This window comes from Zootoca vivipara, chromosome 1 (assembly GCF_965207765.1).
Source record: "Zootoca vivipara chromosome 1, rZooViv2.hap1.1, whole genome shotgun sequence".
In the NCBI taxonomy this organism is placed as follows: domain Eukaryota; kingdom Metazoa; phylum Chordata; class Lepidosauria; order Squamata; family Lacertidae; genus Zootoca; species Zootoca vivipara.
The window spans coordinates 58,760,163-58,776,341 of NC_142582.1; the positions used below are offsets into that span (position 1 = coordinate 58,760,163).

Genomic DNA, 16,179 nt, shown 5'->3' on the forward strand with positions numbered 1-16,179 from the left:
ATGGAGTTGGACATGTACAGTGGAGAACATTACAGTAATCCTCTGAATGAAAAGTGAGGGCTTGATGCGGCAGCTTCCTCACTAAGGCATACTTAATACCTGCCTGAACGAGTCACTTAATTCCCTGACTTGGAGATGACATGACATGTAGGCAGATGGGTAGTGGCTCAATGTCAGTTGCTCCCATTTTCTGTTTTCTGACTTGTTTGCCCGAATCCTTGCTTCTTGCCACTGAAAAATAATCTAAACCCTTAAATAATTTGTTTCCTTCTCAATCTTACAAATGCAAAGTGGGTGGGTGCGGGAGTGTCTACCAGAAACATTGCATGCACTGTCTCTTGAATTTATGCAGGTTACTTTTACATCTGTCTTTTTGTCCATAGCATGGGGTGCTTACGAACATTCCACCACCCACTTTGAAAAACAAATTGGATTCTGTAGAGGATTGTACAAGTTCCTACAGAGTTCCTCTTGAGTTCTATTTACGTCTGTATAAGACAGCAGTCAGGTAGAAATTCTAGCAGCCCCTGGGGCCATTAGACAGTTCTGTATTTATTTTTGCCTTATTTGTCTTAAACCTGCCCATCCCTCATCATTTTGATCCTTTCTGTGTTACTAGAAGGATGTGAGTGATGGGTGGTACGTTTAGCCTCCCATGTGCCCATGGTTATTCTTCCCTATTGCATTTAAAGCACTAGGGGATCACTTTAACAGCCATGGCTTCCTCCAAAGAATCTCAGCTACTGTAGTTTATTAAGGGTGCTGCAGGTTGTTAGGTAACCTGGATAGAGCTATAATTCTTAGAGTGGTTAAACAATCAATCCCTTTTTCCCAGGGAACTTTGGGAATTGTAGCTCAGGGCAAGGAATTTGGGTCTCCTAGCAACTCTCAGGACAGACCCCAGGATTCTTTGGGGGGGGAGCTATGACTCTTTAAAGTGGTATAATATTAATTTAAATACATAGTGCAGAAGGGGCCTAAATGCTTTGCAGTTAAGTCTAGGAAGTCATGGGAGGTCAGCGGGAAAGTTTTGGGACATGTTGCTTTTTAAAACCTGGCCCTGCTTTTGTGCCCGTAAGAGCAGCCTGGCATGCTCTCTTTCTTCTCTTTGGTGGTCACTCATAGCCAAGTAAGATTGTCTTCCATAAACACGGTTTTAACAATGAGTCTGTAAGTGAATGTGGAAGCCGATTCTGGATCCACATGTCCTTCCGCAGTAGGGACATTGGTTTCCGGGCGGGAGCTGATCACGGTGTGGATTTGCCAAGCATGCCTTCCTCTTAGCACATTTCTCCCTTGTGTCCTAAGTGCGAGTGTCTTCAAAGCCCATGACACCTTTGGTAAAGGCTGTTCTCCAACTGGAGCACTTGCAGGCAAGTGTTTCCCAATTGTTGGTGTTTATACTACATTTTTAAAGATTTGCCTTGAGACAGTCTTTAAACCTCTTTTGTTGACCTCCAGCATTACGCTTTCCATTTTTAAGTTTGGATTTGGCAGCTGATGGGTTTGTTTCTTTTTTTAAGTTTTGCTTAATATCTGTACGTTAGACTCCCACTTAATTCACAAGAGCAGGTGCTGTAATAAAAGTTGGCAGTCTTGGCCTCAAATATACTGGCAATGCAATTGAACCATTGCATACAATCCCATGCTGCTCATGGCTTCTGCTTTTTATTTCTTTCCTGACAGAGCTCCTTACTTATGGCAGAATGTGAATTTTGCATGCTGACACAAATCCGCATTTCTTGCCAAGTTAATCCCTAACCTTGCCTATGGAAAATACAGTGGTACCTCGGTTTATGAACACAATTGGTTCCGGAAGTCTGTTCATAAACGGAAGCATTCATAAACTGAAGCGAACTTTCCCATTGAAAGTAATGGAAAGTGGATTAATCTGTTCCAGACGGTCCGCGGAGTACTTAAACTGAAGCGTTCATAAACTGAAGTGAACTTTCCCATTGAAAGTAATGGAAAGTGGATTAATCCGTTCCAGACGGGTCCGCGGAGTACTCAACCTGAAGCGTACTCAACCCGAAACATGGGTGTAATTGGTTCCGGAAGTCTGTTCATAAACTGAAGCGAACTTTCCCATTGAAAGTAATGGAAAGTGAATTAATCCATTCCAGATTGGTCTGCGGCGTTCGTAAACCGAGGTGTTCGTAAACCGAGGTTCCACTGTAGCTGAGTTTCCACCCCATTTTTAAAGTTATTAATTTGAAGGACATATGGGGTGGGCAGGATGAACTCTTTGAGTGTGAGAACCAGGATTCTGGACTGGATCAGGTGCACTGGATCTGTCCCTGGAACACTGACTCTTCTTGTTCAAGAACTCTCCTCCCTTCCAGAGGGGAGGGTTTGCAGGCGGGGCCCGTTCCCTGCATCTGCAAGGGGGCGTGTTCGGCCTCCTGCATTAGCCCCCTTCGCCACTGCGTCATACTCCTCAGCCTGCCAATAGGGTTTGCTGGGGGGCGGAGCCTGGCTCCATTTAAACGGCTGTGGCAGTGGGGATCTTTCTCTTTGCTTCCTGCCCTCATCGGATCACCCGCCCTCCCTCCCTTTAGGCATTGCTTTGCTTTGACCTTGCTGTGGACTTCGGTTGGTCGCCTTGGTTGCCCAAGGGGCCTGGTAGGAGTTTTTTTTTATCCATTTGGCAAATTGGCACCGGCCTCTTGATTTTTTGCCTACCTCATAGCAATTCGTCACAACTTTTGGTATTGGCGGTTAGGCATTGGATTATTCAATATGTGATGTATCTGTGTTGTGTGTGTCGGAGGTCAGGTTCAGGCCATCACCTACCTCCTATCCGGCGGTCGTGGATCCCGTCCGATGCCCTATTGGGGTTAGGGCCATGGCACGACTCCCGGTGACTTCAGGGGAAGCTTCCAGTTGTATTTGCATCAACAAGCTCCTCCCACTGTTCGTTAACCCTAAAGTGTCTCCACACCAGTCGGGTGGAGTCACGTGTTGCGTTCCCGTCCAATGCCTAAGCCAATACCACTCACATGCTATAACCAATAAAGTTGTGGCCTTAATGTACCCATTAACCTAAAATCACGTGTCCTTGTGTCTTATTTACTACACGCGGGTGACGGGTCATCGATACCCAATGTTGTTTTCAAAGCAACCAGATTCCACTTTGTGGCAAAGACGTCAGCAAGCATGTGAATAGGAGTGCTCTGACAGATATTGTTTTGTTGAGCTTTCTGAAAGACTCCTTCTGAGTGACTTCGCATTTATGGGATAAGAGGAGAGATCCTCTCATGGACTTGTAACTGGTTAAAGAATTGAGAGTAGGAACAAATACACAGTTCTCAGAATGGAGGGATATCTCCAAGAATCTGTGCCAAGATCTGTGCGTCTTTACTTGTTCATAAATTATCTGCAGTTAGAGGTGTGAATTGAAGTGGTCAGGTTTGCTGTTGGCACCAAATTATTTACTGTAGGATGGTTAAAACAAAAAAGGGAGGGACAGCAAAAAGCTATGAAAGGGTCTTTCCAAACTATGTGAATGGGTGTTAAAATGGAAAATGTGTTTAAATTTGGTAAGGAGGCATAAAGTGATTCACATTGGGGCAAATATACACTCTTGGGGGCTGAGCTCACTGGGACTGCCCAGAGAAGGGATACTGAGTTTTTGGTGGGTATTCCAATGGAAAAATCAGCCCAGTGTGTGGCTGCTGTGAAAAGGTGTACTCTCTTTTGGGGGATCAATAGGGGAAAAAAGAACTGCCAATACCATAATGTCTATTTACAAAACCCTACTTAGAATGGTGTGTGCATCATTCCCCAGAATCCTGGGGTGTAAGCAAGATATTGTAGACCAGACCTAGAAAAGTTTCAGAAAGGGGTAACCAAAACGATTATGAGATTGCAGCAATCTCCCTAAGGATAAAAGTTTAATGGAGAATACGGCTATCAAAGGCTGCTAGCCATGGTGTCTCTGTACGGCTTCCAGTGTTGGAGATAGCATGCCTCTGGGAATCATGGGTTGGGAGAGTCCTGTTGCACTCAGTTCACACTTATAAGCTTCCCATCGGCATTTGGTTGGCCACAGTGGCAACAGAATATTAGACTAGATGGGTCTTTGGTCTGATCCAAGAGGGCTCTTATTTTTATGTTCTCATGTGGCTGAAAAAAGATACACATGAGCTGCTTGCAGGAACTGTGCGCAAGAACAATCTCACTGCAGCTTTTATCAGACAGGTTCTTGGCAGTGAGGCCTTTGCACCTCCCTTTGCAAAACTGAGTCCTGTATCAATAGAATAGATGGAGCTCTGCCAGATCCCACAAAATTAATTGTTTGACTCTTAACGTATGGCTGCTCTTTTGTGTCCAAGTCAACAAAATAAATCAGCAAGGTTTACAGTACTGGCATAGGGTGCCTTATCCTCCTGAGATATTTAATTAGCAATTTTCTCTCCACAATAATTCCCTCTGCTTCCCTTTATAAACAGTCATAAGCCACCATATGTTACAAATAATATTAATAATTATCCATATCAAATGATGCTATGCAGATTATCTCGGTAGAAGCCAATTTTAGAAACCAGGTGTTTTTAATTTCTCTACACTTTTGACCTCTCCTTTTTGATAACTAATTTTTTTTGTGTGTTTGACAGAATATGACCGACGAAGCTCCAGTTCTCAGGATTATGAAGAGTCCCGGGCAATTTTAGCACAGAAGATTGAAAAAGAAACGGTTAGCTGTGACTTTTAAAAAAAAAACACAAAAAACTTATGTGGGAGGATGAGAAAAGGGGGTGAACAGGGTGGAGATACATTTTCTAAGGATGAAACCAAATACAATGTTAATTCTGTGAACACAAGTCATGTTCAGTTTTGTAATGTAAATAGCAGCTGTGGAGGTAAGCCAGAGCAGCCTAAGGACCATGGGGGTGGGGAGGAAAAGTTTGATGTTCTCTCTTGTTGTCAGGGTCCCAACAAAAATTGCTTATTTGAATCTGATATTTTCATTTCAAGGGAATCTTCCAGTGGTGCCAATGGCAGGAAATGAGAGAATTAAACTCCCCCAACCACATTAGTCCTGGGGCTGCTCAAGCGACCCCTACCGGTGCTATTTATACACATGCATGCACGCGCACACACACAAACACAAACAAACAAACACACAGTGCACATTATCTGCATTCACAGAAATAGCATCTCATCTGGTTTGGTCTTCAATGGCGAGGGACAGAAGGGACAAAGAGGGAGGCATGCACAGCGTCTGGCTCTCTTTGCATTTTAATTTTTTTTCATTTGTCTCTTTGCAGCAAATCCTAAACTGCACTCTAGATGATATTGAGCTGTTTGTTGCCAAGCTTCAGAAAGCTGCAGAAGCATTCAAACAGCTGAACCAAAGGAAGAAAGGAAAGAAGAACAAGAAGAAAGGTCCAGCAGGTATAAAGGACCAGACTGCCAGCTTTGGGGCAGGGGTGGGGAACCAGAGTTAAAGCTAAATGCATTACTTTTGGTAAATGCACCACCATAGCCACTTAGTGGGCTGTGAAAATTAGTGTCCCGGGCTTTTTTAGACTAATCCACCCATGTACCGTCTGAAATTAAGCGGTGCATTGGTTGCCAGATGTGAAATACATTGGCATTATTTTCAGCTTTCCTACCCCACTATTAAGACTGCTGAGAGTTGCTGGGAGACTCCCATTCCCTTCACAGAACTACAGTTCCCAGAATTTCCTGAGAAGAGGGGTTAACTGGGAACTGTAGTTCTGTGAAAGGCATAGGAGTCTCCCGGCAACTCCTAGCTAATATGATCTCTTCTAAAAACCACACGGTTTTAACTTCCTCTCTTTATATTCACTGTTGTTGTTTTGCTTTAAAGAGGGAGTTCTGACTCTGAGGGCAAAACCCCCAAATGAGGCTGAATTCGTTGACTGCTTCCAGAAAACAAAGTTGGCACTAAATCTCTTGGTAAGAACCAAAATGCACAATATAATTTGTCTCTACACTAGACAGGCAATGGTATGCTCCTATACTTCATGCCATCATCTTATACCAAGGAAGGATTATGCTATTACATTCAAAGAACACAGTTTCTCCGTATCAGGACAATATCAAGGCTGTGTACTTGGCTCTGCTTGAGAAAAAGAAAGATGAGAAAGCAGAAGGGCAGTACAACTTTCCTCCTGCACCAAAGCCACTCTTCCTCCCTGCCTTCTGACTAGTCCAGTCAATCAAAAATGTACTGTTTAGCCAAAGGCCATAACAAATCTAAACAACACATGGCCCACTATTAACTTCAGCAAGTATCACACTATGGAGGAGAATGCTGTTGGGGCACGCATTGCTTGATTGTCTGTGCAAGCCCTTAACAAGCCATAATCTGTGTGTCATATAATAAAAATCTCCTGCTAATCCCCATGTAGCTGAGTGGGAGAAGCACCAGTGCCATGAATAGGCTTGCCATCCATCAGGAAAATTCCTGACATGCCCTGGTTTTCAGGTGTAAAAATGGCGTGGGCGGGGGGAGCTCAACAATTTTGGAGTCTTCCTAAAAAAAGCTCAATTTTATTTTTTTGAAATGTGGCAACCCTAACCATGAACAGTTTCTGAACTGGCACTCTCCCATATATTTTCACACACTCAGTTGCCCCTATATCGGTCACAGTAGAAATAGTTAATGGGCAAGATATCAGTAAAGCAGAATACTGTCATGTATTGAGGAGCCACTGTTTCCACTTCAACAAAGAGAGGTGTTGTTTGCCACTACAGCAAATTCCCAGCAATGTAAATAAAAGGGGCATTCATCTGAACGCCTGCTGGCTGCATTTGACATCCTCCTAAATCCCTTTCATTGTTTCCCTTTCCAACACAGCCCATTTTAAATACAAATATTTGAGGTTTTGGGTGCACCAGTGACCTGCAATTTGTGTGGTAACATTAAGAGCACACTCTGTCACTAAAGCAAGCTCTGTACAAGTTAAACTTTGAAATCCAAACTAATATTTAGATTGGAAGACTCTTGGCTCAAGAACCTGGATTTTTTGCTGGTGTTACTCTATACAGTACCATGTATGTTGGTTGCTAGTGTAATATGAATAATATCAGGAATGCCTTAGGCCAGGGTTGCAATGACGGGGGCAAACCTGTGACCTTCCAGGTATTAATGGACTGCAACTTCCTTCAGGCCTATTCAGCATGGCCAGTGGTCAGGGATAATGAGCATTGTGGGCTAGCAGTATTTGGAGAGTCGAGGTTTCCCATTTCTACTTTTAGACCTCAGTGTAGCATTGTCTGTTCAAATATGCCAGATAACTTACTGTGCTTGGATTGCTCAGGAAGTTTCCCCTTTTTTCCAGTTACAATGATAGAACATTGGATCAGGGACCATTATTCCAGTGCTGTTTCCAACAGCAACCATGCAGATGGCTCTGGAAGCTGACAGATAGGGACCATGGTGATGGCCACCCCTGTTGAGAGCCAGTGTGGTGTAGTGGTTAAGAGCAGTGGACTCATAATCTGGTGAACCGAGTTCGCTTCCCCGCTCCTCCACATGCAGCTACTGGGTGACCTTGAGACTCCTTAAGAGAAATGAAAGGCAGGATATCAAGTCCAAACTCCTCCTCCTCCTTCTCTTCTTCTTCTCCTTCTTCTGTTCATTTGCAGCATCTGTCACTCAGATGAAAGTTCCATTTAACTATCATGGCTAAGAGCTGTTGATAAGTCTATCCTCCTCCTTCATGAATTTGTGTATTTTTTCTTTTTCTTTTTTTTTAAGCCATCTAAGCCAGTGACCAACACAACCTGGAGAAGTTGGGGCGTTGTTAGGCAAGAGTTAATAAATGGCTACTCTTTAGTTTTCTGTGGATTCATTGTCTGGGTGGGAATGGATTGATGCAGCTGTTTTAGTTTTAACCGAGTGTACATGTGTGTGGATACTAATTATTTTTATGTTATTTCTGTGAATTTACCCTGTTTTTCTGCCATAAAATATAGCGTAACACCTAAATAAATAGCAGAGGGCTAACACATAAACTCTCCAGTTATGACAAAGCTTGACTCCCATGGCAGCTAAACCTTACTTCAAGGTTTGGAATTACAGCTAAACATTTCTGCTTTTCTGCTTTCATTTCTGACTATGAAAATTTAAGAAAACAGTGATATCTCTGTACCTTAGGGCCTTTCAGACAACTTGTTTATTAAGCATACACCCTGATCTGTTTACAGGCAGATTAGACAACATTGGCTATTTAATGAGCATCCATTTTCATTTGTGGAGAGGTTTGATGACATTGCACCAAATGATGTGTTACCTCACACTTTCCAGTGCTTTTTCCTGTCACTTTCCTTATTGCAAAAAGTCTGATATTTTGGAGCAGTGAGGTTGTCGCACAAGACCTCCCAATCAACTATAATTGCACAAACTGAATTTTCCAATGTGTGGTTGAATCCTACTTGAAAATAGCAATAGTGTGGAAGCACCCTTAGAATCAGCAAATCAAATTTAGTTTAAACCTGATTTCATTTTTTCCCTTTTTTAGGCCAAACTGAGAAAACATATCCAGAATCCAAGTGCTTCAGAATTAGTGCATTTCCTGTTTGGACCATTGGAATTGGTATAATTGTCTTTACTATATAATCTCAACATTCTTCCTTATGCATTGCTACCATAATAATTGCCTGGCATAGAGAGTAATAACCCATTTAAGGGTACATCTTATTACTGAGGTTCCGTTCAGAAATTGCCTATAAATTAACAAATGTTAAACGTGTTTTTAGATACGGTATATGTAACATATTTATAACTATAAACTTTCATTGGACAACAACCTCTTATTTGTTCCAAAGGATTACACTGGAGGATTGAAGTGAGTCAAAAGATGGCCAGAAACTCATGACAAAAGACTGAGGCTCTTAGTTCAGTTTCTCCCATTGCTACAGCATTGGGATGGGAAAAATCTTCACTTGGTGAAATCCTTTGCTGAGCAGGAACCCTTATAGCAGGCATGTCAAACCTGCGGCCCTCCAGATGTTTTGGCCTACAACTCCCATGATCCCTAGCTAGCAGGACCAGTGGTTGGGGAAGATGGGAATTGTAGTCCAAAACATCTGGAGGGCTGCAGGTTTGACATGCCTGCCTTATAGTAATCTTTACTGGCTCTGAATGTTACAACCCTATGCCAGCTTGCTCAGGGTAGCTAAATTGGTGGGTGATGGAGGTCTATTTTCTGCTACAAATGCTACGTACTAAAAGGGTAATCATGTTGTGAGAACTCAACAAGCAGAATTGGCATTAAAGAATGTAGACAGTACATTACCTCCTATTCATCACCCAATGGGTGTATAAAACCTATTGGAATGGCTCTGTGATGTGTCTGGCATAACCCATGTTGTGCTATAAGTGCTAATGTGCAACACCTTGTTTATATAATGAAGATTAAAGTGAAAACCTCCTCCATGTTAACTTTGCCAAGTGTGCTTGCAGCTAAAATGTGGGAGTACAGTGAAGATTCAATTCAGGAGCTATCCCGAGAATACACAGTAATATTATTTTGGAAATAGCCCACTGAACTGCTTGAATTTGACTATCCATTTTGCTTTTTAGGCTTTCCATTAGCTACCCAGTATAATACTTTCAGTAGAGAGTTGGAGTCTGGTTTTCTTTCAAACATCTTGAAACACCTCTGAAAACCCTCTTATGTGATTTCTCATATGTAATCCAGATAGTCAATAGCTGTGGAGGTCCTGAAGTTGCAAGGTCTGTCGTCAGCCCACTTCTTTCTAGAGATGCCACAGATTTCCTGAAAGGGCACCTGACACCAAAGGAGATGACGCTGTGGGAGTCCTTGGGGGAGACATGGACAAGGTCAAGGTTAGTTTGAAGGAGAGCCAAGGAGAGAACCAGAAGAGAATGTAAAGTTGCCTGAAGCTGGTGAAGGAGAGAGCCCCTTGAGAGATCACATGAACAGAAGCATTAACTGGGTCAATAATGTGCATTTCTTTAGAAAATGGGGCAGAATATCTCAACTTGCAGTATCGGCTTAAAACTTTATGAAGGAGTTCTGAAACTAGATTTTTCTCTGACACAAACAACACACATATACACCTCTTTAGAAACCTATCAATGTTTCTAAAGGTATTGGAAGCAGAACAAAAAACAACATTTTAGATTGGAGTCCAACAGTAGGTGTTAAGAGATTGAAAACTGGTTTTGTGAGTAGCAATGCTTGATTTGCTTCTCTTGTGTGTACACTACACAATTCTCTTCCCACCCCAAGAGTTTTTAACCATTGAAAAACCTGTAAAACCTGTTTACCAAAACCCAAAGTGGGATGGGTGTCTACACCATGGTCAGCAATTTGCCTTTCAATCTATATTCAACTCTACAGGGGGGGGGGCACACTCTGTCTCCAGCCTTATTTGGTCACTTAGGTCAATTAGTGGCCTAAAAGCATCAGTCTGCTGTCTGCTGACTTCTAAAATACGTGTTGGACTTTTAGAATGACAACTGTAACCTAGAATAGTACAGTGTGCCATAAGGTTCTTGCAGCATATAAACTTCTTCTCAATGTGTTTCCAAGAGCTGAGTGGCCAAGAGAAGCCAACATCCCAAGCTATATTCCAAAGTTCCGCAACGGATGGGAGCCACCTCTAGAAATACTCCGTGGAGCCCCTTGGGAAATAGATATTGGCCACCTGCAAGAAGAGGTGAGACTCAGGCTTAACTCAATCCCCTCCTTATTTCTCTTCTTTCATCTTACTCATTAGTGGGCTGGATACCCTGCAAGCATACACGTAGGCCGATGTATGGCTAATAAAGGAAAAATTATTCCAATGAAATGCCTACTTCTTATTGGTATTCCTATTGTTTCTCACATGAATAGATGATCAAATACACACTGAGAGCTGTTTATACTAGAGTAACCCAACACAATCTAGCTGACAACACACATATGCAGAAGCAGCCTTCCATATGCATATCTCTACCTGCAAAAGGGAAATGCACAAATGGATGTTCTGTGTGATGCTGAAAGAAATCCTCCAGACCAGTGAGATTGGCCATAATAGGAGGGAGGGAATAGAGTTGGATTAATTGCACCTCCAGTTCTCTTCCTGTAACCTCATGAAATGCACTGTCACTAATCATCTGGCTAGCACTGCATGTCTGCAGCCCTGATTGCCAGATGGCATTTTGCAGCAGCCCACTATCAGAAGCAAGCATGCATATAGCTCAACTGAGGCCATTGTTTCAGTTTTGTTTCCTCCTTTTCATTGATAGAATGTATTGTAGCATTGATAGAATGTATTGTAGCAATATCGGTCAAATTGCACCTCTATAAAAATCAAATATTTGAGCAGAGAATCAGACCTACGGAGGCTACAAATTAATATGACAGGAACTGAAGAATCCCCTTAATTCGAATCAGAAGTCCACCAGCTGTGTACAGTATTTTAGCTTAGGAAATTTATTGGGTGGGAAATGGTGATGATCATGATGCCATTGCTTAGTGGTTGTTTTGCATGCTGAAACCATCCCATGTTCAGTCCCTGATATCTCATGGTATCAGGAAACAGGTAACTGGAAAGATTTCTTTCTCAGATCCTGGATAGTTGCTGCAAGTCAGAGTAGACAATAATGAGCCTCAGGAGACAAATAAGCTGATCTAGTATGAGAAAGATTCCTAAATTGCTTCTAAACTTACTGTGTGAACATTCACATTTGAGTTCATCAGCTTCAGGGAAGTGGCACCTAATGTCAGGGGTGCTGTTAGGAAATTTTACTGCAGGCCTCCTATCACCTGCCACTTTCCACAATTTTGCATTTAAACCCCTTTAAAAAAACCAAATACAACTTTGCTTATAGAACAGCTGGGGGCACTACAAAGTGCAATGCTGGCCAGATGCCAGCTATCCTCTGCTTTAATTTCTTTAATTTAATTTCTCTGAATTTGCATATCCAAAATGTTACACAGATTTGTGTTCTGGATTGTGTCACTAGCAACACTTTGCCCAGTGGTGTTTATGAAACACTGCACTGTATTCATGTGAGAAGCAAACATAGTGGGTTAAAATAAAAAGTAATATTACACAGCTAACTGGAAAGACACAGAAACACAGGTTTCAAAGGTCAAATAAATGTTCACTGGAAAAACAAGAGGCATTCCTTGCTAATACCAAACCCTGTCCCAGAAGTGAAACACTTGTTACCCTTTGTACTGTTGCATTGACTCCCGAGTAAAGTCTCCTTCAAACACATGTGGCTGCTGCCAACCACCACACCCACCTTGCTGTCGTTTTATCTTCTAATGCAAGAAATAGAGTGAGCACTGCCTGGCAGGTAAATCATTAGTGTTGTCTTATTTGCACTTTGAGAGGCTCAAACAGCTGCTTTCTAGTTAGTGGAAAGCTACCCAGATCTGGTTCCTTCTTCAAGAAGAGGCATAAGTTACCGGTATACTGCTACATTTCAGTTTCATGACTTTGAATGCTGAAAATGTTGACATGCTGTATCCCAGTTTGGCAATAATATTTCTTCCATTTTATCTAAGCTGTCATCACCTAATGGATATTCCAGCCGGAACATAAAGCCTATCCAGACATCTGATCAAAGTCCAGCAGTGGATGCTTTTGCTCAACATGTTACTCAACATGTGAACAGGTAATTTCTAGCATATAGGTGTTCCCAAAGTATGTCCACCAACCACCAGTGGTCAATGAACTTCATTTAGGTGGTCTGTCCTCATTACTGACAGCTGCATCTAGAGAATGAGTAAATGCTAACCCAATGATGTCAGCTCACACTTTTCTTCAGCTATATGTAACTGGCGAAATGCGAGTCAGTGACACCCATGTATCTCCCTGTAGTGTAGGCCTAACTACCTGGTTGTGGAGGGCAGAAATTATCCTTAAGGTTTCCATTCTGCTGGTACCAACTATTCCTTCAAATGACTCACTATGTTACTGGCATGCTTCACACAATGTAAACATAGCTCACATTCTCCTGCTTATTCCTAGCTTCTTTTCTGAGAACTGCTGGAAAAGATTACCACCTCCCTTCCTGTCTAGTATGTTAGAGCTCCCTGTGTCTTGATTCCGAGTTCTGGTGCAAAAAGATGACTTCATCCTTTAACCACTTATGAGGCTTTGTGAAGTTTTATTGGTGGGAATGCCAAATGTTGTCCCAAATCAGCAAGACTGAACAAAGAACACAAGAAGAATTCTCATAGCAAGCTCAGACATTAATGCAAAGTGTATACAGTCATACCTTGGAAGTCAAATGGAATCTGTTCTGGAAGTCCATTCGACTTCCAAAATGTTCGAAAACCAAAGTGTGGCTTCCAATTGGCTTCAGGAAGCTCCTGCACACAATTGGAAGCTGCGGAAGTCCCGTCGGACGTTCAGCTTCCAAAAATAGTTCACAAACCAGAACAGTCACTTCCGGGTTTGTGACATTCAGGAGCCAAAACGTTTGAGAACGAAGCTGTTTGAAAACCAAGGTATGACTGTTTATCACATTACTAGTGAACCACCTGAAAAAGGCTTTGAGGAGGGTTTTTAAAAGTGAGTGTATTAGAGGGATCTTTAGTGGATATGCAGGAAAATCCTTACATTCAAACCAGTAATACTAATAAAAAGTAGTAGAGTAATGAGGTATTTTTCCCATGAAAGATGTTGATATAAGCCTAAGAAAGCTTTTGATTAATAGAAGGGAATAATGGGTGCTTGAGAAAAGTAATATTATTAAGTGTTCTGAAACTATGCAAGTGGCAAGTGATAAAAATACTTGTGTGTTATCTCAGCCTGTAAACCTGTCCTCAAATAATACTGTATTGTGTTGTTGTTTTTTAAAATCTCAGTCAGGTAAGAACTTCCTAGTCTCAGTGACTCTGATCTAGCTCCAATATATGGCATACAAATGCTAGAGTCACCATATTAGTCTCTGCCAGGAAGCGCACACACAAAAGTGGCATCTGAAAGACTTGCATTTAAAGCATATGGCACAATGAATCTTTAAGGTGCTAAAAGAAGATATATGCTAGAGCAGGCATCCCCAAACTGCGGCCCTCCAGATGTTTTGGCCTACAACTCCCATGATCCCTAGCTAATAGGACCAGTGGTCAGGGAAGATAGGAATTGTAGTCCAAAACATCTGGAGGGCTGAAGTTTGGGGATGCCTGTGCTAGAGGAACTAATGGTCCTGACTGAGAAAGTACATCCACATCCATCACAAAAGATGCAGTCCCTTCTGCCATTGTACACTTTCTCTTTTAGCTAGTACAACGTGGCCTTAAAAAGCATGACACACTTTCCAGTGCCAATATCCTTCCAAATTCCTGGTTTAGCATGAAATAAATTAAGAGAGCTATTGTGATTTGAATTATAATTTTATTCCAATGGGTTATATTTTTATTCAACTTTGTTTTCTGTTTTAGTATTCTGGTTTGCTATGGTTGCATAGAACCATGTGTTGTTGTTATTATTAGGTAAAGTCTATATACTAGACTAAAATGGAAAAGTTTACTGATATATCTTTTGATTTCAATACATTGTTTTAGATTAGATGGTTTTTATTTCCACATATAGAGTAGGCCAATCATATTCCCATTATGTCTTTATTGCAGGAATTTTGAGGCACAGGGTATGGCCCCGTCAAAGAGATATGCCAAAATCCGCTATGATTTCACTGCTCGAAATGCCAATGAACTTTCAGTGCTGAAGGAGGAAATTCTGGAGGTAAAAGAATGGAACAAGTGCAGAAACACACCATAGATTTAAAGCACACCTGGCACAAGTTCAAAGCACATGACTTCCCCAAAGAATCCCGGGAACCATAGTATTCTCCTCACAGCGCTACAATTTCCAGCACCCTTAAACTACAGTTCCCATGATTCTTTGAGGGAAGTCATGTGCTTGAAATGTGCATTAAATATACTTTAAATCTATGGTGTAGATCTGTCCCAAGACTTTTCAGTCCAACCTTTCGAAACATTATTATCAGAAAGGGTCAGTTGATCACCCTTGCCATGCAGCAATCCTTCTGCCCCCATGGCAATAATGCTATATAGAATATATTGTTACAAGAAAGAAGATTCCAACCAAACATCAGCAGGAACTTTCTGGCAGTAAGAGCTGTTTGACACTGCAGCAGATGCCAGGCAAGAGGAGGTGGACTCTCCTTCCTTGGAGGTTTTTAAGCAGAGGTTGAGTGGCCATTTGTCATGTATGATCTAGTTGAGATTCCTGCATTGCAAGGTTGAACTAGATGACCCTTCAGGGTCTCTCCCAACTCTACAGTTCTATGATTCTGTGATTCCGGAGCTATCTGCTGTCTGAACCCAGAAGAGAGCATACACTGTGTGTGCGGAATTCACAACAATACACTATGTTAAACTAAAGTGTTGGAGAGACTGCACATACAGCTCACATTCTCTATTTTTAAAGCACTAATAGGGATGAATCAGCAGGGAACTGAAGGCAATGGGGTTTGGGAGATGGGGACCAAAAGGCGGAGGGAAGAAGTGGATGTAAATTTACCTGTTCCTTATTAGCAAGACCTTCCTATAGGCTACTCAGGTATTTTGGAGCAAAAGTCTTTATGGGTTGTTTAGGACAGGAACAGGAAAAGTGCTGCATAGCATAAGCTTGATGCTTTCCAGTATATTGGTGAAAGGAAAGAAATAAAAATGGCAAAGGAGTTACATAAAGGTCATCATAGAAACATAGAATTGTGGAGTTGGAAAGGGACCACAAGGGTCATCTAGTAGTCCAACCCACTGCAGTGCAGGAATCTTTTGCCCAATGTGGTGCTTGAACCATGAATCACTTTTTCCCAGCTGATGAATTTTTTAAAAAAACATTTGCAGGTGTTGGAAGATAATAAACAGTGGTGGAAGCTGCGAAATAGAAGTGGGCAGGCTGGTTACGTCCCATTTAACATCTTGGATCTGGTGAAACTGGAGGATTATGGACTAATTGAACAGGTGAGATTTAGCTATCGATTCACTGCAATCAGACTCTAAAGCAGTTACTTTAAATAATAACCAACTCACTCTGATAGTGTCTACAAAATACAGGTTTCTCCTAGCTACAAATACTTCTTAAATATAAATGAATGTGAATGAATAAATTTGTGCATATGTTCAGTCTTGAATGCCACGTGAACCTGCAATGTAGCCGTACATTTGATTCTTTTTATTATAGGGAGATCAGAGGAGCATACATAGT

The 16,179-nt window shown here is 41.8% G+C and overlaps 1 protein-coding gene across 3 annotated transcripts in view; it reads left to right on the top strand.

Annotated features, from left to right (window-relative positions):
• The window catches only part of EPS8L2 (EPS8 signaling adaptor L2), an 89,040-nt gene that overhangs the window by 67,187 nt on the left and 5,674 nt on the right, over positions 1 to 16,179 (top strand). For all 3 annotated transcript variants that reach the window (XM_035122136.3, XM_035122154.3, XM_088653138.1), the window contains 9 exons: positions 4,617 to 4,696; positions 5,271 to 5,397; positions 5,837 to 5,925; positions 8,496 to 8,570; positions 9,678 to 9,826; positions 10,536 to 10,662; positions 12,504 to 12,613; positions 14,577 to 14,688; positions 15,819 to 15,935. In XM_035122136.3, the coding sequence (XP_034978027.1) occupies positions 4,617 to 4,696; positions 5,271 to 5,397; positions 5,837 to 5,925; positions 8,496 to 8,570; positions 9,678 to 9,826; positions 10,536 to 10,662; positions 12,504 to 12,613; positions 14,577 to 14,688; positions 15,819 to 15,935 (986 nt within the window). The remainder of the gene's footprint in view (positions 1 to 4,616; positions 4,697 to 5,270; positions 5,398 to 5,836; positions 5,926 to 8,495; positions 8,571 to 9,677; positions 9,827 to 10,535; positions 10,663 to 12,503; positions 12,614 to 14,576; positions 14,689 to 15,818; positions 15,936 to 16,179) is intronic.